This window comes from Labrus bergylta, chromosome 4 (genome assembly GCF_963930695.1).
Source record: "Labrus bergylta chromosome 4, fLabBer1.1, whole genome shotgun sequence".
Classification (NCBI taxonomy): Eukaryota; Metazoa; Chordata; class Actinopteri; order Labriformes; family Labridae; genus Labrus; species Labrus bergylta.
The window spans coordinates 19528533-19550340 of NC_089198.1; the positions used below are offsets into that span (position 1 = coordinate 19528533).

Here is a 21808-nt window from a genome sequence, read left to right on the forward strand (position 1 = left end):
TTGACCTCAATCAATGGCTTTTGTTAACTGACCTTTTGAAGCCTGAAGTTTGGCATATATCACATTCATTTTGTTTTTAGCAAGAAGTAAAGATATTTATGTGAGCGTAGAGCTGGAAAGGAGGTTCCGGTCAACAACCGTTATGCCTAAGGATAATAAGATGGTTAACTAGTTCCAAGAGCTAACATTGGGTATGGTTAGCGTTCGGGGCTGAATAGACGCTCTGTTAGAACAATTAACTGCAAAAAGTGTTTCATTATATAAGTCGAATTGATTAAAACAAGGATTAGTTGAGATGGTATGTTCTGACAAATTGCATGTCATGTATAATGTGGTTTTTATAAATTAATTCAAACAGGTACGTTATTTAGAATTACTCCCTTAGGAAGTTGTCATGAATTGATTTAAGCTAAATATCCAAATTGTTATTTTATAACAGACTTTAAATATGTTTATGCATTACATGCTTTAAAGTTTGGTGTTTTGACATTGGGTTAGGATTGACTCACTTGTGCAGCATGCCTTAAGAGGACACATGAGGAACTGCAGATTTTCTTTAACTTCTACTTTAGTTTAGTTTTTCAGCTCTGAAAGTTCAAGCTTGGTTAAACTGAATAGCTTTATTCGATCATGTATTTATATATTTGCCATAAAGTGACGGGTGGGCTTCATTAGTTATACACAATTTTTCATGATATCAGTTTATTTAACTCAACTCAACTTTATTTGTATAGCATCCTGCACACATACAAGCATGCAGCCCAAAGTGCTTCACAAAAGAGTCGACAGCAATAATATGAATGTTAATAGTTGAAGCTTCTCAATGATCAGCTCATTTCAAAGAACATGTGATTCTGTAGAGAAAACAATGAACACTGATTAGTTTATCAGTGATATGATTTCAGGCCTCTTTTCATGCCAGGTAAAGATGTTCCTAAGCTTTCTTACCAACAAGAAAGTGGCAGCCAGCAGCATCAGTTTGGTTTGTGATTCCATACTCGGAGGCACTGGAAGAGATTTTGAAATTAAATCATTAGGCACATGAAATAAAATGTAGAAATGAAAGTCTTCTGATACCCAAAAGCTGACAATGCTAATATGAAAAGACATGATGTCATTGGATCCCTGCGTAAATACAGCCCAAACTTTAATTTGATTGCATTTATTGCTGGAATGGAACCATTTACCATGCTATTGGCAATACTTGTATTTTAATACTTTGACCAATACAAATAGGGATGTTAAAGAAACCAGCAGATTCTGGAGAGTCTATGAAGAGTTTAATAGTAGTCAGTTTAATAGTATTAATTCATAAATGAAATGCCATACTGTATGGACACGTTAAAGAGACATAGAGAAGGGGTGCTGGCAGTTTGCGCGCCCCTTGTACATATAGGCTATCAAACCGGACGGCCAAGGTTCAAGTCTGACCTGTAGTTCCAATGCCACATTTCATTCCTCACTCTCTCTCTCTCTTCCAGTTTTTAACTATCCAATCTCAATAAAGGCATGAAAGCCCCAAAATCATAAGAGCTTAAAAAAAACAAACATGGATACAAAGTTTAAAAAGCCCATCTTTCACATATCACAGAAGAGCCTGGAGCATCTGGAGAATATTATGTCGTGTTAATTCAATTCAAACAGGCTATATTTTTGCCTGATATGACTTGTTCTTACTCACCCTCCAACCCAAAGTATTCATGGTCCATGTTATGCTCCTCATTGAAGCCCCGCCATTTCTTCCAAATTGTGCCTATTTTCTCACCAACGTTGGAGACAACCTGGGTATGATTAAAAACCAGAGTTACAGAATAAAATGCTGTTATAGCTGCATTCTTGCGTTTTCATATTCCGACCTGGAATTGCTGGTTGGAGAGGCAGCGGTTTGGACAGCAGGAGCCCTGGATTCTGATGCTAGATGCTCCGTCTGAATCGCACACCTCAAGCAGAGGAGTGAACATGCTCCACCTGACAACACAGTCAGGCAACACAAAACCACTCAATATAGTTTCTTACATAATCATGCAATAAGCAACCTATCAGATACACTGGCCAGTTCTTCACACACTGGCGCAGCCTGGCCTTGATGCTTGGTTGATCAAATTTTCAGCTGTCATGATTCTGCAGCACCAAAACCATTGTTAGCTTGGTGTTGGAGGAGTTCAAATTGGGGCATTCTTTATTCTAGCACAACTGAGAGAATATTTATACCAAGTAGATCTGTGGCCACCCAAACCTCTGCCAGGTCAGCCGTAATTGGACTTCATCGAGCGTTGCTTTTGGAGAACTCTAAATTTGAACACACAAAGGCACACCAGCTAACCCTGGAGTCAGATTTAGGCCACAAGAAGAAGAAAGTATTTTGGTTTGCTATCCCACCCATTAGCCAACATTCCCATTAGGGAAAGGCAACACATTCCTTCCCTGCGGCAGCTCTGCCGGCGTGTCTCTGAGCACACAGCTGTTTTGTGTTTTCAAACTCTCCCAGGTCTAGACTACGCCCGGCTGGGCAGAGCAGTAAAGGCTTTTGCTGCTATTTACAGACAGGGCCCAGGCATTTTTGCTCAGGCTAAGGGTGGCCAGAGGCTGGGAGTGACATGGAAAGAAATGATTCAGTCTGACACTGTCAAATATTAAAAGAGCTGGTATAGTATTCTGTTGTTGGGCGCTGACAGGTTTCTTTTACCTACATACCAAAACACATCAAAACTGTATGTAGAATCTTTCGGCAACTTTCTGACAACAAAATTGTATAATTGTAGACTAACACGGCAAAGTCTGATTTTGTTCTTTGATTTTATTAAAAATACAAACAAAATCAGTGTTCCACAAATATATTTGATAAAGTCTCAATCTCTTGTGTAACACACTCTAATCTTTGGTGTAGGTTTCAAAGTGAGATTGGCCTCTTTGGTAAATGGTAAATGGTTTACTGGCTATACTCAAAGTGCTAAGGGAGCATGTTATTGTGTTTATACTTGCACAAAACTTGAGGCAGGTTCACACAGTCTCACCTCTGGTAAACAGAGCCAATGAGATGTTTATGAGGCACATAAACCTTCATCTCCATCATGCAGCAGCAGAGGCAGCAGGCGTCCACCCTTAGGGGTCTTTCAAAAGAAAAGACCTGGCGGCCCTGACAGTCAAAGCCCTGCAAGGTACAGGCTCGAGCTGGACCGCAACACTGGAGGCACACACAAGAACTCTCTGACAGGAGGAAGACATCAATGAAAGACTGAGAGAACACACTGAAAACTCCTTCCCCTTCTTTTTATATGAGCTGAAGATGGGATGAATGTAGGTGAACAAGGACAAGTACCTTCCACAGCCACAAGTAACTGGGACCTGTTGCCTCCCGTGGTGATGCTGTAGATCCTCCTGGGAACGCACTGTGGACCTACAATGATGGAGCATTATTCTGTTACATAGACAAATCCCTGTGCTCCTTTTGGGGTCCAGAAACACACACACACACACACACACACACACACACACACACACACACACACACACACACATATCACACACACAAAAAACAACAACAAAAGCAACCCCCTCTCCCCCGCTCACCTTGCAGCTCAGGTCTGGCAGTGATGTGAATTTGACTGACTGTTTCCAGCACAGACATAAAGTTTAATCCTGCTGCACCTCCGGGATGCTGCTCTTCCGCTTTACCCGGTGACTGTAAGTAGAAGATGTTCTCCACTTTCCTCCCAGAATTCAGACTTGGCAGCTGCTCATTCCAGTCAGGAGGTGATGGGTAAGGTTTGGGTCCAGGTGAGTAAGTCTTGCACTCACCTGAAGGCCCACAGCGGTTATGGAAAGCTCTGAAGATCATCTGGATGTGCTTCTCTCGCTCCAGTCCTCCGAAGGGCTGAGGCTGATCAGTCACAGCTGACATAGCACAAAACTGAAAAATGTATGTAACAGATAATGCTATTGGAATGGACACTCATCTTCATTTATTTATGAACTTTCAGTCCAACAAATGACAAATATAGTTTTGCAGAATCAATTGTTAAATGCTTTCCACGAGTAAAAGTCTTCCTTGAAACAACAGCATCTAAGGAAGGTATTTTTTTTTACAAATATGAAGGACTCACTTTAACATACAACGGTTACCTCTTCCCATGTACAAAAGTACAAAAAAGTTGATAACATAATTTCCGGGGAATATTGAAATGTTTTGGAAAAATTATGGTTTCATGATCCAAAATATTCAATAAACACTGAACTTTTTTTTTTCTCCCATTTATTCTTTTGTCTGAGACCTCCTCTGACTTTCTCATCTTACTATTTAATTGAAATAATGAAGTAGAAAAAAATGAAAATTGCACTATATAAGAGCTTGAAGGTCCACTAAATATAAAGAAAAGAAGCAAAGCTAACGGGGGTAATGTTGGGGTCATGTTGGGGTCACAACTCCTGGTTTGGGGACCACTGGAATGAAGAGTATTATCTTTAAATAATATGAATGACTCCTACGAGGGAAAGATAATCAATCTTCTGTCCTGCATCACATTTTCCTAACAGCAGGATACAAATGTCTGGCACCAATATTAACATCCTCCCTTTAAAACAAAGTTATTTAATCACTGCCAGCCAGCCTGAGACTCTTCTAATTGACATCTCACCTCCCAAACATACACACTGCATGCAACACTGTTTCCTGAACAACAAACATGATAAGAGGACCAATACAGAGAGCATAGACTGCAGGTGCTTAAAAATGTATGAGATTTAACCCTCTCTTTAAAACAGCAGAGTTTAAAGACAGAAAAACAAAGTAGTAAATCTTAACTTTTGCTTACCATCAGTGGTCGACCTCCAGCTACCTTCACAATCTGACCATCTAAGTGTGAGAAGAAAGAGAGCAGGCAAACATCCACAACTCGTCATGATGAGGAGGGGAGAAGCTCAAACATCCTTACCACCTCCATGTGTTTGTGTGAATTTTAACGTGATCATGTTTGGCTTTGTAAGTGAGTTTTTTGTCTCTGGAGGGCCCCGCTCCTTCTCCCCCCCTCCCGGCTCTGTATCACCCCCTGACTCTGTTACCATCCCAACCAGCCGGACCTGCCTTTTGTTGGCTGAGAAAAGCAGCGCTCAGCCATGTAATTGAAATTCTGCTTCCAGAGGTGGGGGGCCGTGCAGCAGGTCTGTGTTTTGGTGGTAGTCTGGGGGATGTCGCTGCTCTCAATAGGTCTTGCAACAGTGTCAAACAGATACAGTTTTTATTGGAGTATTTTCAGTCACATCAATCATTACATATGAACAAAATGGTCAGTTTGGCAGCAAAAACAGTGTTCCATCATAAGAATAGGCAAGTGAATACAACTATAATAATAACAACTGAGGTAATCCAGATGTTACAGTATCGACATAAGACAGAAATGTAAAAAAAAAACATGTGGACTGCTAATCTTTGTGATCAAAGTCCCCCCCCACCCGTGTCAACTTTAGTCCCTTATTGACCATTACCAGCACTTTTTCTCTATAACCTCCAAGCCTTCTTTCATAAAGTGTTAGTTTTTTTTTATCAACACTAGGATGATTAAGACATTCTTTAGAGAATGAAATGAAAAGATTACTGTAGCGCTTTAATTTAAAAAAAGTTTATTTGTACCCTGTGTGATCAACTGATGTCTTTTGTAGTAATCATTTGGATTGAATAGATAACAGAAAGAGTTTGGAAATGGCTCTTTTTTTCTTATCCAGAATTTTATGCAAATTATTCTCAACCTCAACAATCAGTCACAGCAGATTTGTGAAAGGTTAACAGGTGTCATCACAGAGCAAACGTGGTATTCATGCAATTGTGCAGAAGATCCTTTATCACCACCGACAAGCATTTTTGTGATAATCCAAAGATTCTCATTACACGCAGCTGTATCATCTCTCCTTTCTGCACTCATTAGTGAAAGATCACTGACAGACGAAGCCTGATTTCCACGTCAGATAAGGGGATTACAATCTGGTGAATTTACTTCTGTGTCAACCCAAAAACTCTGCCCCAGTCCCGCTCTGGGTTGGATCTGTGAGATTGTTCATGGGAGGGAGATACCGCTTAGGATCCCCGGGGAACGGTGAGAGGGGAGGCTGGTTGAAATGACCCATCAGGAAGATCCCAATGGTGCCGATAAAAAACAAAGAGGCCATGACGATAAAGCAGGCCCTGTCGATCACCCGGGCAACCAGGAACCACTCTTCATTCTCCTGGGGTGAAGGAGAATATGGATATCAGTGAGAGAAAATGACTGAATGTGAAATTGTAGAATGTTTAACAAAATGTTTTTGGGAAACACATTTAATTCTAAGATCAGTTATTTTCCTTCCATTTGTAAAACTTTTATAGCATGAACGTATTTACATTGTGCTCTAAATTTTGATCTGTCGAGTGGAAACTATTAAGCTACCTTAATGCCTGGATAGAATTCAGCATGTGTTGCTTTGTAAACTAGCTTTTGATGGTGTTGGTGGTGGTGGGGGGGCGTGACTCTAAAGACCTGAGAGGGACCTGTGAATGTAATACTTTAAGCTTTTTATGTGGATGGTTTATGGTGTGACGCTGGAGTTAAATGGGGAGAGGGAATTTTTGTATTTGATTTTGTGTGTACAGTTTAGTTTGACCTCTCAAATATTGGATTGGCTCACACAACTGTTCTTTGTGATGCTTTGTTTTGGTGTGCATTTTAAGTGTCTTAAGCCTATGTTGCTTTATTTTCTGATTGATAAAAACCGGCTTCTATTTTGGAAAGACCCAAACGCACTTTTAAAAGATTGCAAAAATAATGCAAGTGAGGAAAAAACTTAAACAAACAAAAAAGTAAATCTGAAATCTGTTTGAGTTCTCAGCTTCCTCCGAAAAGGGCATAAGCCTATTTGTGCTGAACTATTGTAACGTGTAAATATAGTTTTCATTTAAATAAGTTGATTTGGTGTTTTGGTTGTCAATAACTCTTCTAATAATAAGTTAAAGTGTAACCCTGACCATCATTCAGAGGGATCATAATGTGATTTTTACATGATTGACCTTAGTCCTTTTTATTCATTTAAAATGTTTCCATCATTTCTTGGCTATAATTGTGTCTGACATCTTAAAAAACTAAGAAGACAAAAAGACCTTACATTCTGGAAGCTGTTCTGTTGCCTCGCAGTCTCAGCGATGTGTTTGCAGGAGGCCACACACTGCCTCAGCTGTGGAGACGCTCTGGCCAGGTTGGCACTGATCTGCTCAGCTGTGCCCCCCTCAAGTCCGCTGTCTGTGTGCAAGACACACCAGTTATCGCCATGGTTACAGGGGGGAATACACTTTTAATTCTTCTTAACATAAATGAACTAATTAGAATTCTTACTAAGCCTCTCCAGCACTGTTTTCACCATTCCGTTTCTTTCTTTGAGTCTGGCAAACATGAGTTCAGAGCGAGCTGTTTTCATCGTGTACTCCTCCGCCTTGGTGATGAGGGTCATGGAGCTGCGGCGTCGGCTGTTGACCATAAATAAGGTGTTTGTATCCTGATCGTTTCCATTTCCAACTGTTTCTGACGTTTTGTCATCGTTAGGTGTCCAGGGTTTCATCTGCATTCTCAGCAGCCGAGGCAGGATGTTCAGTAGGATCTTAAGAAGAAACGGGGTCAGAGGGTAATCCAGCGGCAAATAGACCCATGTAGAGCTAACATTGTGTTCATTCAGAAGCTCCTTAACGAGAATTGTACAAAAGGGTTTGTTCCGACCCACAACCTCACCTTTCGGACATTGTCTGTCAATATGTGAGTGTTCGGTGTTCTCAGAGAGACGTTGAGGACGATCACACAGTTCATCACCACCATGGTGGTCACTGACATCACAAACATCAAATACCTGCAGTCAAAAGTTCAGAAATCACATGTGTCGCAGCATGCACTCTCAGTACCAACTCTCTGATTGAAATCTTTCTGATTACATGTTCTTACTTTCCAATAAGAGGCACCGCCTTTGAAGTCTCTGGAACCTTCTTAGCGATGAGGAAGAGGAACACAGTCTGGCCGAGAAGCGTGGCGATAGACATGGTGCACTTCTGACCACCAGCTGCAAGAATCAAAACAATATTCAGACAAAGCAGTGAGGTTTTATGTGAATGAAAACAGATACTATTGACTTATCGTGACCTTATGGAGCCATATCTCTGTCTCTTGAATCACACACACGCTCATGGAGAAAGTTTTGATCAAAAGATCTAAGAAATCTGGACTCATTTAAAGAAATTCAAAACCTACTTTCTCTTTGTTCTCTTCCAAACAAATAACTCAATTATTTTTCCCCCTAGTATCTTTTGGGATTTAAATCTCTGAGACTTTGGTAAAATTAACTTGAGAGTAGTTTTACTGTCAAACATTATGTTCTCAGATGCACAGAGTGTGGAAAAAGACCTTTGGCAGGTAAGTAGAAGACAAGGAGGCAGAGAGAGGAGAAGAGCACACAGGGAACAATGTAATTGATGATGTAGAAGAGGGGTTTCCTCTGGATGACGAGGAAGAAGACCACCTCCTGGTACTCCAGCTCATCTTTTGTGAACTGGCTGTTGATCACTTTCTTAGCCGGCCGGTGTTTGATGGCCCACTCTCCGTTTTCTAAAAACCAAGTAAGTGTATTTCATTCAGTTTTCATTTCAAAGGGACATTAAGTTATTGATAGAGAGTTGAAAATATATATTTGTTTTAGTGTTACTATGCCTGTGAAAGCCTCTGGGTCAATATCCACCCACTCCAGCGTGTGGTTATCTTCTTCTTTGAGAACCAGTTCAATCTCGTTGGCGCTGTACGTCTGAGAGCTGAACACAGGGAGAACACATGAGGTCTGTCACCACAACAAACACAACCATCTATTCTCTTTAACAAGACAGCATAGTGAAAAGGCACCATTAAAAAAAGGCAACATTGTCCCTGCTTTAGAAGTCATGGATTCTATAGATACATTTAGACACATTTTTACCTACCTGTTCTTGCTCTTATGATAAGCATAAACCATCCCTTATTGTTCTTTAACACTACATTACTACAATATTTATATTATTGTACTAAAATATGATTTCATATTGTCGCATTGTCTTTGATTTTAACTATATAAATCTCTAATTATTTAGAGTAATAAGCTTATATACTGCTCATAGATGGAGGGTTCACCACCTCTTTTATGATCATACCATGTATGCTGTTGTCTTACTTATACCTGTATCTTTATACTTTACTATTTCTACAGGGAGTAGTTCAGACAACCTGGATGTTGCACTACTACACTTATTTTTGCATAAATATTTCCACAATTTATTCATATTGTTGAAAGTGTAATTTTAGAGTTTTTAAATTGCAGCCTTTTGATTTTTAATGTTTTATTTCTTACTTGATTTAAATAGTTATGTGTTGCCTTACCTCATAGCTGATATTTATGTTGCTGTAACATGTCACTTTTATCTACTACTGTATCTTTATTATTTTAAACTTAGAAGAAATCTGGTGAATGTACATTCTTGATTGGTATGACAAACACCTTTCCGAGATGCTGTGATATTTATGAAACAATATTTATATTAAATGTTGTAGTTAATGTGAACTTTATGAAACTTAAGTACTTCACATGTAGGCTACCGCTCTTTGACTACAAATCATTTCCTAAAGATCTCGTCTCCACTCACCGGAAGATCATGGTGCAGTTCTGCCAGTCGAAGGGAAAGTAGTTGACAGTGATGGAACAAGCGCTGCGGTAGATGGCAGGAGGCAGCCAGTACACACAGCCGTCAGGAGACACCAGGGCATTGCAGTAGAGCGCTACCTCGAACTGTCCATCCACACTGTGGACCGGTCAGAACACAGGGACACTGACAATCACCAGCGTACTCCACTTTCAGACACACACACACTTAAAAAAAATACTTTCCACATGTAAAGAATGCACAGATATGTTCTTTTAATCTGAATGTTACGAAGAGACTTTCAAATCTTTGAGGTTTCCAGTGTTTATTTTTGCCTCATTCCATTTTGATGGAGTATGGAAAGAAAAAATCAGAAATATATCAAATAAATACTATTGGTTATCACTTTAATTTCTTAAAAAATGTTAATTCAGACAAATAAGACCCATATATTCCAATAAAATAATAATCATCTGGCCATAAAAACACAGCTGCTGTAATCTGCAGTTATTCTAAGTTATTCACAGTGGAGGAAAGATGTTAAAAATGACATTGTAGGGTATCAATGGTTAGTGTTGTTGTAATGTGGTCAAAGTTGCTTTATGAAAGTGTGAGTGTCTCTATGGCTGAGACGAGATTTTAAATCTGAAGGTGTCCCACTCACTTGTTCTCCAGGATGACGTCTGGCAGCCAGATGCTCTTAGAGGGGACCCGTAACTGAGACGTGATGTTCCCATACAGAGCTGACCTGGGCGGCTGGTCCCATCTAAGTCTATGGTCACACCATTGCTACACATAGAAAATCTGTGTGGGTTTAGCTCTGCAGAATCCATTGTACATACATATTGAACAAATCAAAAGCTCAAAGACAGTCCAGCAGAAGAAGTGTGTGTGAAGTTACCATTTCTATCCAGACGCTGGTTGTCAGGGCCTCCTCCTTCTCGTTCTGAGGAGAGACAGCTTGTTAGGAAAAGACAACCCTGAGTCAGGTGGGTGTCAGAAACAGCTGGCTGAACCTCACTCACCAGAGAGATGAGGTTGGTGAGCGTCATCTTGATGTCGACCTTAGAGATGTCACCACTCTTCTCTATGGGTCGCACGTTCTTGTTGTAGCCTTTCATCAAGTCCTTGAAAAGTTCTCCTTCAAGGTTGACTGCTGATGCTGCAGACAAAAAACACAAAGATGCTGTTGAGTTGCATGAAAGGAAATACAACATCATGTGGTATCTAAGCCTCTGCTGCCTCTATTCTGGCCATTTTTATTTATTTATTTCTTTAATCTGCCTTTTGCGGGGGTGCTTGTGTAGCTCAGTTGATAGGCAATTTGTTCCATATACAGAGGCAAAGTTCTCGCTGCCTTTGGTACATGCTGACCCCGCTCACTCTCTCACCCATACTTCCTGTCTCTCTCACACAAATTATAAAAAGGCAAAATAAAAACGTTGCTAAATGTAGTCGTTGTGAGTCAATGAAATCCCCAGCAGAGATGTGTAAAGATGTGTACTGAGTCTGCATCCCGTTCTCAGTTTGATCATTGGGCGGTGGTTTTGTGTTGTTGGTTTTCCCTCCAACAGAACGTGTTAACAGTCATTTTGGCTAACTCTCTGAGACCCTTTCATTCTTATTAGGAACTCACAATACAAACCCATCAGGAAATGATTGAAGAGGAAACAGTTTTTCATTTTAGTAAATCAACCTTAAATAGAGCTGAAGTGCAAAACAAATGTTCAATTAGGAGACCAAACAAGCTGCAGCACACAAAGTATCATCCAAAAGGCTTTGTGGTAGTTTTGGCAAACCTACCATTCACAAATAAAAGTTGCTGATGTTTTTTTTCTTTCTTTTAAACCTTTCAACTACAGGAAAAATAAGCATGAAACTGGAATTGACATGACATCTTCTACATTTCCGGTCCTGTTTAACAGACTTGAGTACTAAATTCAACAGTTTAACACAATGAACTGGCAACGTGCATGTGATTTGAAGCTCCTCATCTGCCCTGCCAAATAATGCAGCTACAACTGAATAACTTTTACTATATCATATTCACTTACAATAAAAGTAAATGCTAATATAGCTTACAAGTAATGCCATTCTGTGAAATGAGTGTCACCTTTTGTATTTATGTAAGAATTTAGAATCAGACTCAATAACAGGGAGAATACTAAATTGTTACGAGAAAGTTGATTCATGTTGACATCAAAAGTTACAACAGTTGGATGAACCAAAAATGACATAAAGAAAATGTGACTTCTTAAGGAAAACTCTTCCTCTAAGTAATTTACGTCACACCTTATCCATCAGAAAACCTTTCCTCACACATGCACAGCACACAATGCAAATCTCCTGGCACTAACAAGTTCCTGTATAATATCATGGTGGATGAGCGAGTAGCCTACCTGTGGCAGAAATCATAAACACCCTTAAGAGGAGTGACAGAGAGAGCGGAGGTCCACAATCCATTAGTGTGTGTTGGTGCTGCGCAGCCCGACACAAAGCTGTGATCACTTATCTAATACACATGGACACTGCTTGATGGAGCTGCTGGCATTCAGCCTTGGTGTTTATGTGTGTGTGTGTGTGTTAATGTGTTTGTGTGCGTTTGCTTCCCAGCAAAAGTCAGGGCTAACTGACGGGAGGGTTGAGGTTAGGAGAATGGTTGGGGGTTGGTGGTTGATGATTGTTCGGGTTAAATCCAAGAGTGTATTTCCAGTACTGCATAGCCAGCTGTCACAATACAAATACACACACACACACACACACGCACACACACACACACACACACACACACACACACACACACGCCCCCCCCCCCCCCAGTGTCAAAACAGTCTGTTGTGAGTCTGTTCAGTGCACCTGGCTATTGTCATTCAGACGTCCACATGAACAAAGTAAAAAAAGAGATTCTTTGACAGCAAAATGTGAAATGTGAAAACAGCTGTAAAGAGAGAGCAGGTGTTAAGTCACGTCCATTTACGCCCTCTCTGATGACTGAACACGCTCAATGGAGGTTACTTGAGAATGTGTGGCACCTCATTACCCTGTGTCTGTGTGTGTGTTTGTGTGTCTGTGTGTGTGAGTGAGGCAAAAATACTTGTCCCATAAATGCTTTGGCTCATTTGCTGCACACACACAAACACTCATGCCAGAGGCAGGAGTTGATGAGTCGCAACAAAGTATGTCTGTGTTTATTCAGCTGTTTCACTCATATTCCTGTCATTTATCCCTTTTTTTAGAACTTAGACTAAGCAGACAAAATGCAATAGTCTAATAGGTATATATTAGTTATGAAGCGACTTTGGTTGTGGTAGGGCTCATTTAGCAGATCATAAACACTTTCAGACACTAGCTGATACTTAACATCCACAGGGAAATGGACAAACGTGATGACTCAGCAAAGAAAGCTTGTCAACAAGTTACAGTAAGAGTGTTACTTCCTCTGGCAACAGTTGTCTTTTCTAGCACTGCTCTGACTCATAACAGTCAATAAGAGACTTAAAAGGTCAAGGCAGACTTGTTTCCAGTTCTAATACCTCGTCCTGGAAATAAGAAGTATTACTGGAGTACAGCAGCTGATGCTGTTGAGAAAGGTTACCCCATAAGGGGTCAAAGGACCGGGGTCAGTCTGGGGACCAACCAGAAACGAAACCTGACTCAAGAGATTATGTTTGGGTTTTGAAAGATCTGTTGAACACAAGGAGCGAAATTCTGTAAGATCAGCAGTCGACAGGTTTGAATATCTCAAATCATAACTACGCTAATAAATAACATGAGAGTTCAACTGCATCAAACACAACATAGTATAGCATTAATAACATTTTTATTTGTATGAAGGTTTTTTTTTTTAATACAAAAATACAAATGTTTTTCTCTATACAAATAAATATGGAATAACATATACAGTCTGTGTGCTTCACAAGAGGCTCAACCTTTGCAAAAGACATAATGAATAACTTATCATTTTGTACAGGTTCATAAGTTAGACAGGGCTGCTTCTCCAACCACATAAAAAAAAAAATCCTGCAGCATGATGGGTGTTCGATAGATGGATTGATACATTCATGGTTGTGTTTTCATCTAGACGACGTCAGGCTCTTGGACTGGGAAGAGAATGCTTTCACAGCAGTCGGCAGGAGAAGTAAAGTTTGCGTGAGTGTGCGTTTTTCTGTGCATCTCTGTCACAAGACGAGGCTTTTCTGGTGCTTTTTAAACAAGTCTTTTCGAGAGTCTTTGTCCCTTCATCTCTCGGTTCAGTCTTTATTATATTTGTTCATCTCACTTGTTTTTCTGATGGAGTCAAGTCTTCAGTGCTTCCAGAGCCAATGCGATGATCCTTGGCACACTACGGTAAAATGACTCATTCTCCAAGCCGACAAGACTGTAGAAGGTCAAAGGTCGTCCGCCTACTACTGCTCTGACCCGCGCCTGGTAAAGTCCTCGCTCGTTCTTTGAGCTCAGATCAACTAACACCTGAACAAAAGAGAGACCCAAAGAAAGCGAGAGAAAAAAGAATTGAACGTTTTTATGTAACCAGTGAATATTTGATTTTCTTAACATCTTGAATTTTAATAATAATTTACCTCTTGGAAGCTCATGCGTAGGTTCTTGTTTGGGATGCTTAAGACCCAGCTGTACGAGTCTCTGACTTGGCTGACTTGCTGTGAGGACTCTCTTACTCCAGGACAAACTACAGGAGCAAACAGAAACAATTTATTTGAGAGATGAAATTTTATAATGAGGAAATATTACATACGGTTTAAAGCTATAAATCAATAGTTTCAGAAAACTGGGTAATGCACATACTTTTTCCGATTGCCCCAGGTATCTGCCTCTTGCGAAGAAGGCTCCTGTATTTTCTATTTGGACTTTTTACAGCACGCACAGTTTGTCTGGGCTCAGTGGTCGTCTCTGTGTGAGCCCCATCAGTGACCGGCTGAACCGCAGTGGTTGACTGCACTTGAAGCGACAATGCTGTAGATTTGAGTTTTTCTCGCTCCCCGTTCTCAAAGAACGTAATATCCTCTAATGCTGCTCCAAAATGTTCATCCAGAGGCATGTCTTTATTGAAAGAGGTGTCACTATCAGATGTATCGTCTGTCACAATTTCATCATGTGAGCTTAATTTTTCCATTTCGTTCATCAGGGCTGTTAGAAGTGACCAAGGCTGCTGCCGGGGCTCCTGGGAGGAGGGGGTTGAGGAAGAGGAAGAGGAGGAGTGGCCTGGGTGGGCTGGTGTTCCAGTGGAAGATGTTGGAAAAGGGGGATTGTTGGGAGACTCCTCCAGGAGGTAGACGGTGTCCAAGTGCATGATGGGAGGCGCAGCTCTGGAGTCCAATTTTGAACGCAGAGCTGAGATAACAGATCGGAATTCTCCCTCCAGCTGATGTACTGAGGAGTCCTCCATCTGGAGAAGAAAGAGTCCAAAGTAGAGTTGGAAAATAAGTTTAGCCTCAAACATATCAATCTTGTAAGAAGCCTACTACATTGTCATCTCTTTATCTACTTCAGTAAGAAGCATCCTACATTCCCCAGATTTACTTTTAGCAATGATGAAGAGCAAAAAATAAATACTTATTCTGGCAAAGAAATCAAGACATTCTTCTAACTGAAACAAATCCTCTGACAGTTTTGACTTTGGTCAGTGCCTCCCTGCTGAATGCTTCAGTAACATATGTAAAAAACGATCTAGTGATGTGATGTGATATGGGACGGTTTATCCATGTTTAAACTCTTCAGAAACACCCCACATGATCTACCTGTAAGAAAAGCTTGTTCTCCTGTCTTGCAGGTTGGGAGGAGATGTCTGTAGATGTGTCAGAGTGTTGTTTGTCCAGATCTTCTGCCACGTTTCTCAGGTATTTCTCCCACTCATCCACTGAGGGTCCCACCTCTCTGAATAAAGCTGGGAGAGCAGGAGAAGGGCCCTGCTCTACTGGCACCACAGCTCCACCTAGCTGTTCTGCAAAGGAATAAAACACCTGTTACAAAAGTGAACAATAATATATCTCAGTATATCAATGCACCTGCAAACTCATCACAAAGATGAGAGTGTGTATGGTCACCTTTAATTAACTCTTTTTCAAAGGGTTTTAGTAGATCATGGAAGAACAATCTGTCTATCATGTACCTTTAATGTGAGTGAGACCACCACTCAGGTCCCTCCTTTCTCGGGTGTGAGCGAAAGCTGTGTTGTAGATGTGCTCCACCAGCTGAGGAAGAGTCTGGGTGAAGAAGGTCAAGTCGACTTTATCCCTGATGTAGTCCTCAGCCCTCTGCAGCAGGTCCAGCAGGGTCTGCAGGAACGAACGCAGCTCTAGAAGGCAGAGAGCGAGAGCAACAGATTAGAAACTAGCTTAATCTCAAATCAATACAAAGGGGATATAAAGGTTTTGTTCCACATCCTTCAATCTCAGCCCTTGAATAAGAGTACTCACGACATTTCTTGAAGCGGGTCAGACACTTGTCCTCAGCCATTCGGTTGCAGGTGCTGATGGACTGACCAGAGGGGCATGTCAGTGTGTAGAAGCGACAAAGAGAGCTGAACTCGGACCTCTGCTCCTCTTCTGTCATTTCTGTTGTCTTTAGAAGCTCTGGACATGTTGGCTCCCTGCTTCCAAATGACTCTAAAAAGTAAAGCATAGATTGTAGTGGTTGTAGATAATATTTCAGGATTTTGCGCTATATTGCAAAACAGAGTTTTTTAGTTTCTGTCATGTTTGCTACTTGAAACTCACTTTGTATCTCAGCCTGAATCCAGTCCGAGAAAGCAGAAACCCGTGTGTAGACTCCAGGTTTTCCCTTCTCGCCACAGCCGTCTCCCCAGGAGGTGATGCCGTAGAGCTGGAACCGACCTGAGATTCTGTCCTGGTAGATCAGAGGGCCTCCAGAATCTCCCTGCAGTTAGAAAAATACCCAAAGGTGAATCTCTGGTCTGGTATTTCACAAACATATTATTTTTTATGAGCCTAAATGGTTCTAAAAAATGTCAGGAAGAAAGAGCATGTTTTTAAAAACTTAAAGAAATACCCAAACAAGACGTGAGCGATCTTTAATAAGGTCACAGACTAGAAAATCTCATTCTGCCCACCTGACAGGAGTCTATGCCTCCGGAGAGATAGCCAGCACACAGCATAGTATTGGTGACCAGTTCTTTGCCGAGGGCACTCTTACAGGTGCTCTGAGGCAGCAGGGGCACTTTGGCCTCCATCACCACATCAGCAGATGGGCCATCTGAGGAGAGGTAACAAATGCACCATATTAGATGATGAAAGTTGGAAGGTTTTAACATTCTGATACATTTTCTGAAATTGTTAATAACATTAAAAAAATGTTGTTAACCTTGCTAGCAGAAAACTAAGCTTAGACTTCTAATGTGAAGTGAAATGTCAGTTATCTCCCACTCACCCTCATAGAGGGAGCCCCAGCCTGCCACTAGACAGGGACTGCCTGTAGGGGGGTCCATGCCAGAGGGGAGACACACTGGAGTGACATGGTCGGACAAAACCACCGGGGACGTCAGCTCCACCAGAGCTATGTCATTGTTAAACGTCTTTGAGTTGAACTGCAGGAAGAAGAGAAGTTTAATGATGAATGCGTAACAAGGAAGGTCAAATAGGAGGCATATAACAGTCTTATCCCTAATTCAACTATTTATGTTCCACACTGTGGATTGTTACCTTAGGATGAGGGATGATTCGGTTAACTTTGAGGATCTGCTCATCAGGATCAGTCTTGGTGATGTCAAACTCCCCCACCACGGCTGTCCAGTAGCTCTCACTACGGCTGCTGCAGAGATCAGAACAGTAACAGAGGAACCAGGAGTGAGAGGAGAAATAATAATATAATGATTCCTCTTGTAGCTTGAGAAAACAGTGATTCACACTTACCCAGCAAAGCAATGAGCAGCCGTCACCACCCAGGAGCTGTCCACCAGGACCCCTCCACACATCAGGCCACCGTCCAGCTGGAGGTTGACCAGCCAGGGCCAGCTGCCCAGAGGAGCAGGAGAGCCTCCCACAATCCTGGAGCGAGGCTGTGTGATGTTTTGTACCCTGGATGATCTCTGACCACAAACTGCTGCTGGGACACAGAGACACTGATGATCAGGAAAATGCAGCAAAATATTGCAGACAACAACTGAAATCTTCAATCCCCTTTACTGAATTCACAGACAGAAGAAGCATGATGATCTGTTTGGGCACATTTAAAATTCCCTCACCCTGTGCATGCGTCTGAGTAGCAGGTTCCAGGTTCTGCATGGTGTTCAGCAGGCTGCACTGGAGGACACGGGCACTGCAGCTCTCACCCATGATCCTGATGCAGCTCTCCTTGTCCAGTTCGCCCGCTGGACAGCGATGCTGATAGTACGCACAGGCCTGACTCAGCGCCCAACTCCGCTCAGCTTCTTCCTGAAGCTTCTGGGCCTTACTGATGACATCACAGCTGGGCTCTAATAAGGCATTGGACGGAGGCGCTGTTGAGCAAGAGGAGGTGATTACATAGGCATAAAGGTACAAGGAGAGCAATTATTGGTAATCCATGAAGAGGACAATCTTACTCAAGATGCTCAAGATTAAAAGGGAACTTACAGCAGGAGCCGGACAGTTGACCACAGTCCTGAAACAAACAGGGGACACAGCCCCGGCAGCTGGTTTCAGCCCGACTCCTCTCTGATGAGGCACGATCGAGAGCGGAAAGAGCACTAGTCATAGCCGCCTCAAGAACCACGGTGCCACGATCAGACAGAGCTGCAGGAGAGAAAGGAAGAGAAAAAAATTAATATTTGGAAATGCTTTGCGATGTGAAACAAGCTTTTGAGGAGGCAGATGAGACATCCAGAGAGATATTAAGACACAGGAAGGGGGACACATTGGCCAAGCGGATAAGCAGATACATTTCAGTGGTGCGTGTCACCCAATACTTTAAAGAAATGGCACAACACAATGCTAAATAAACTGTTCCAAGCAATTCCTTTAATAGATGTTAATGCATGAAATCTATATTGCCAGTCAAAATTCTGGTGTTGGTTTCGCATGAAGGAGTGATACATTTCAGAGGAGCAAATTGCTGATCAGTTACTGAATAACTACAAAATGATCAGTCTTTACAGGAAAATGTTGCAGAATGAAAAACAACCTAACCACTACATGGAAGACCTTTCTTTTCTGTGAGAATTAGTAAGTGAGCTTTTAATTTGAACAGGTTCAGCTCTCTGGTATGTGTGAGAGCAGCCCCCTTTTTTTGTTCTCATGCTTCTCTTTGAGCTCATTTGCAGCATGTTATGGAAGCTAGCTCACGCTCAGTGCGCTGCTGAGGCTTCTGCAGACACACATCAATCGGACCGCCGGCCCTGCAGCCCCCCTCTGTGCCGCACCACATCACAGGATAAGCCACTAACAACAACAATGCTGATTGAAGACTTAATTAGAAGGCCAGGGCCGAGCTGGCAGAGGCTGGCGGGCAGGGACAGGCCGTAGGGGCATAGGCTGGCAGCACTGGGGCGGCTGGGACCCCAAGTCCCTTGTTCTGAACACTCTAAACACACACTGCAATCACCAGCCATTTGTACGAACGAAGGCTCCAATGTTCTCAGTACTGCAGCCACAGAAGTCCAGAAGTCCCTCTCTTTTAGCTTTACTGCAAGATTGAACAAGTTACTCTGAAGTTGATCCCTGACAAGTTTGTTTGAGAGGCAGTAAAGTGTAGACAAAAACACAAAGTAAAAGATCTATTGTTTACTGATTTGAAGTCACTTTATGAAGACAAGTGTTGAAAAGTTAGCAAAATCATACGTATATATATATATGTATAGACTATATCTAAAGGACATTTACAATTCTGTATGTTTCTCAAATAAGTTTTAAGTAGTTAGTTCAATACCTGGGAAAGTCTTCAACACTCGTGCTCAGGACCCAGCAGCAATCACTTAAATAACTGACAAGTTCTGATGTCATCGCTACTACACTACAAATAACTGAATTTAACTTCAGACAAATTACCTTTGAGTGCACTCTGGGGCATCCTGTACACTTCTCGACCTGCTGGAGCTCCCAGCAAGCAGCCAAGTCCCATAAGCAGCAGTGAAATGAGCAGCATCATGGTGTCAGAACATCAGACCTCCGCTCAACAGAGACAGCAAACACACAAGCGGGAGGCGCTCGTCAAGAAGGAGGAGGATGCAAAGATGCTGGAGATGAGGGTTGCCTTCTGGATTTCCAGGTCCTTATTGTCTGGTTTCTCTCTGTGATCGCTAAAAGTCTCCCTCCTCCTGACTCTCTGGGCTCTCTCCCACACTGCGGTGCAGGGCATCTGTCTGTAAGTTTACTTAGAGGAACAATAGGTGCCTGGAGTGGTCCCTGGTATATATAGAGTCCCCAGGGGAACATCACTAAGAGGGAGGGGGAGAGGATCGGAGAGAGACAGGGAGGGAGGAGGGAGAGATGCTCCCATGGCCAATACACAAACAGATGAATTCATTAAGACTGTGACAGCAAATCGGGCGCAACTTGCCAAGGCTGGACATTACAAAGAGGTTTGGTTCTATGAAAGGAGACAGAGGGAGGGAGAGATATACAGCTAGGGAGGGGGGAAACGAGGAGGCGGAGTGATTGGTTGGGTGACAGGGATGGGGGTGTTGTTTGAATTAATTAATGTCAGAGGAAGAGGGAGAAAGTTACACAGATAAGGATATGTGCTGATGTGACACTGGAGCAGAGGAATGCAGAGGGAGATAGATGTCACCGAGCGTCTGATCTGAGGAGGTACAGCGTGATCGGAGCAAGCGGGACACGTTGGGATGTTGAGTGAAAGCGTGTGAGAGAGCGAGAGAGAGGGAGCGCGATGTGTCTGCCATTCTGCATGCCTCTCAAAGGGGGCATTGTCCCCGGCGTCCCTCTGAGGATGCCCACATCAAAGGCGTCCCCCGGGCATCACTTGGCCGCCGCTTCCATTGATCACTTACAGTCTTTTATCCCCCCCATTAAAATATTGTCAGTTCACATCACTTTTGTCTTTCTCTGATGAACTCTGCTTTTGTTACATAAAGATACAGTAAAAAAAAGTCTCTATGAGTGTGGTTTATTTTAAAGTTCAAAGAAGCATCCGTTTAGCAAATCACAACATTTCAATTCTTAAAGCAGCTTAAAGTGTTTACTGACAACTTTGACGGATGTTTCTGCGGAAACAAAAGATGAAATGACAAAGTGACTTTCAGAGAAAAGGTTTGGGTACCATCATAACACAGATAATGAACATCCTCTTTGTTTAGTACTACAAATTGACTTTTTATCAAAGAAAAGGTAAGAATGCCAAAGAATGCACAAGCTGGACACTTTTATCTAAAGCCACACATCTACAAATGAACTTCCAATTACTGTAGCTTGTCATCCTTAAGATTTGCAGAACTACGTGACAAAATCTGCCTCTTTGATCATTTCTAAATTGCATGTGTAAAACATAGTGAGCACACAGATTCACTTAAATTAAATGTTACTCGAAGCTAGGGTCTCTTATTATTTTGCAACAAATATATTTTGTAAAATGAGAGGTTGAGATTCAAGAGAAGAGACTTTACATTTCAAAACTCTTGAGGTGCCACTCTCCTGCTAATTTAACCAAAACAGTACCTTTAATGCTGTCCACCATTGTTTAAAATAAAGAAGAGATCACTTTCTTTAAGCATAAGTGAAGTATATCTCCGACAGCTTTGTATCTAATATGCACATTTGCCAAAATCAGATCTGAAAGTTCAGCTTTGACTACAATTTAGTTTTTACCAGGAACTTTTATATTTACAAACACTTGTTCCTCCTCACAACATAAAATCCAGGTGGGGTTCTTAATAAATATTCTAAAAAGTGTATATTACTGTAACAGCATACAACTGCATAGCAAAAGTTCCTGCAGAGGATGATCCAAGTCAAAAGACATTCTGTACGGTCTACGGAGAGAAGAAAGATGACTCAGGAAGGAGTCTGTGCCAAATGAAAAGCACAAATTGGAGTCAACTTTGAGCCAAGTGACAGGCTGAACGATTAAAAAGAGTGGCGGCTGAATCTAGCAGGGCATCATCAAAGAGTGCCGTCCTCTGCTGCCACAAGCCAGCAATGACGGCAGAGTTCACACTGACAACAACTTAGAGTA

General features: G+C 41.8%; 3 protein-coding genes across 3 annotated transcripts; all 3 read right to left on the minus strand.

The window, feature by feature from the left end:
• Positions 1–66: 66 nt before the first annotated feature.
• On the minus strand, positions 67–3289 carry LOC109984092 (phospholipid scramblase 3). The gene is made up of 5 exons (XM_020634107.2): positions 3015–3289; positions 1857–1968; positions 1682–1781; positions 949–1007; positions 67–854 (listed from the first exon to the last, which is right to left on the minus strand). The coding sequence occupies exons 1-5, from the start codon at positions 3071–3073 to the stop codon at positions 828–830; spliced, it is 357 nt and encodes a 118-aa protein (XP_020489763.2). The 5' UTR covers positions 3074–3289; the 3' UTR covers positions 67–827.
• Positions 3290–3762: 473 nt separating this feature from the next.
• On the minus strand, positions 3763–12319 carry chrng (cholinergic receptor, nicotinic, gamma). Its single transcript, XM_065953984.1, has 13 exons — positions 12067–12319; positions 10693–10829; positions 10569–10613; positions 10332–10456; positions 9671–9826; positions 8712–8809; positions 8409–8609; positions 7953–8067; positions 7746–7860; positions 7356–7617; positions 7129–7262; positions 4812–6216; positions 3763–3910 (listed from the first exon to the last, which is right to left on the minus strand). The coding sequence occupies exons 1-12, from the start codon at positions 12128–12130 to the stop codon at positions 5995–5997; spliced, it is 1674 nt and encodes a 557-aa protein (XP_065810056.1). The 5' UTR covers positions 12131–12319; the 3' UTR covers positions 3763–3910; positions 4812–5994.
• Positions 12320–13470: 1151 nt separating this feature from the next.
• Positions 13471–20033, minus strand: prss56 (serine protease 56). Its single transcript, XM_065953323.1, has 14 exons — positions 19666–20033; positions 18256–18414; positions 17886–18140; positions 17554–17743; positions 17344–17452; positions 17072–17228; positions 16755–16897; positions 16402–16561; positions 16102–16290; positions 15795–15980; positions 15424–15626; positions 14471–15071; positions 14248–14354; positions 13471–14137 (listed from the first exon to the last, which is right to left on the minus strand). Exons 1-14 carry the CDS (start codon positions 19763–19765, stop codon positions 13964–13966), a joined length of 2733 nt encoding a protein of 910 aa, XP_065809395.1. The 5' UTR covers positions 19766–20033; the 3' UTR covers positions 13471–13963.
• Between the last annotated feature and the right edge of the window lie 1775 nt (positions 20034–21808).

What these genes read in the sequence shown, in the direction of transcription:
- LOC109984092 (XM_020634107.2), bottom strand. Translation starts at nt 3,073, where the DNA reads ATGATGGAGATGAAGGTTTATGTGCCTCATAAACATCTCATTGGCTCT. An exon ending in ATTGGCTCTGTTTACCAGAG is followed by an intron (nt 1,969 to 3,014) that starts GTGAGACTGTGT and finishes CTGTGTTGTCAG; the next exon opens with GTGGAGCATGTTCACTCCTC. An exon ending in TGAATACTTTGGGTTGGAGG is followed by an intron (nt 1,008 to 1,681) that starts GTGAGTAAGAAC and finishes AATCTCTTCCAG; the next exon opens with TGCCTCCGAGTATGGAATCA.
- chrng (XM_065953984.1), bottom strand. Translation starts at nt 12,130, where the DNA reads ATGGATTGTGGACCTCCGCTCTCTCTGTCACTCCTCTTAAGGGTGTTT. An exon ending in GACGTCATCCTGGAGAACAA is followed by an intron (nt 9,827 to 10,331) that starts GTGAGTGGGACA and finishes ACCGGTCCACAG; the next exon opens with TGTGGATGGACAGTTCGAGG. An exon ending in CTTCTACTTACCTGCCAAAG is followed by an intron (nt 8,068 to 8,408) that starts GTCTTTTTCCAC and finishes TGATTCTTGCAG; the next exon opens with CTGGTGGTCAGAAGTGCACC.
- prss56 (XM_065953323.1), bottom strand. Translation starts at nt 19,765, where the DNA reads ATGATGCTGCTCATTTCACTGCTGCTTATGGGACTTGGCTGCTTGCTG. An exon ending in GAGGCATAGACTCCTGTCAG is followed by an intron (nt 16,562 to 16,754) that starts GTGGGCAGAATG and finishes TTCTAACTGCAG; the next exon opens with GGAGATTCTGGAGGCCCTCT. An exon ending in TGGTCTCACTCACATTAAAG is followed by an intron (nt 15,627 to 15,794) that starts GTACATGATAGA and finishes ATTCCTTTGCAG; the next exon opens with AACAGCTAGGTGGAGCTGTG.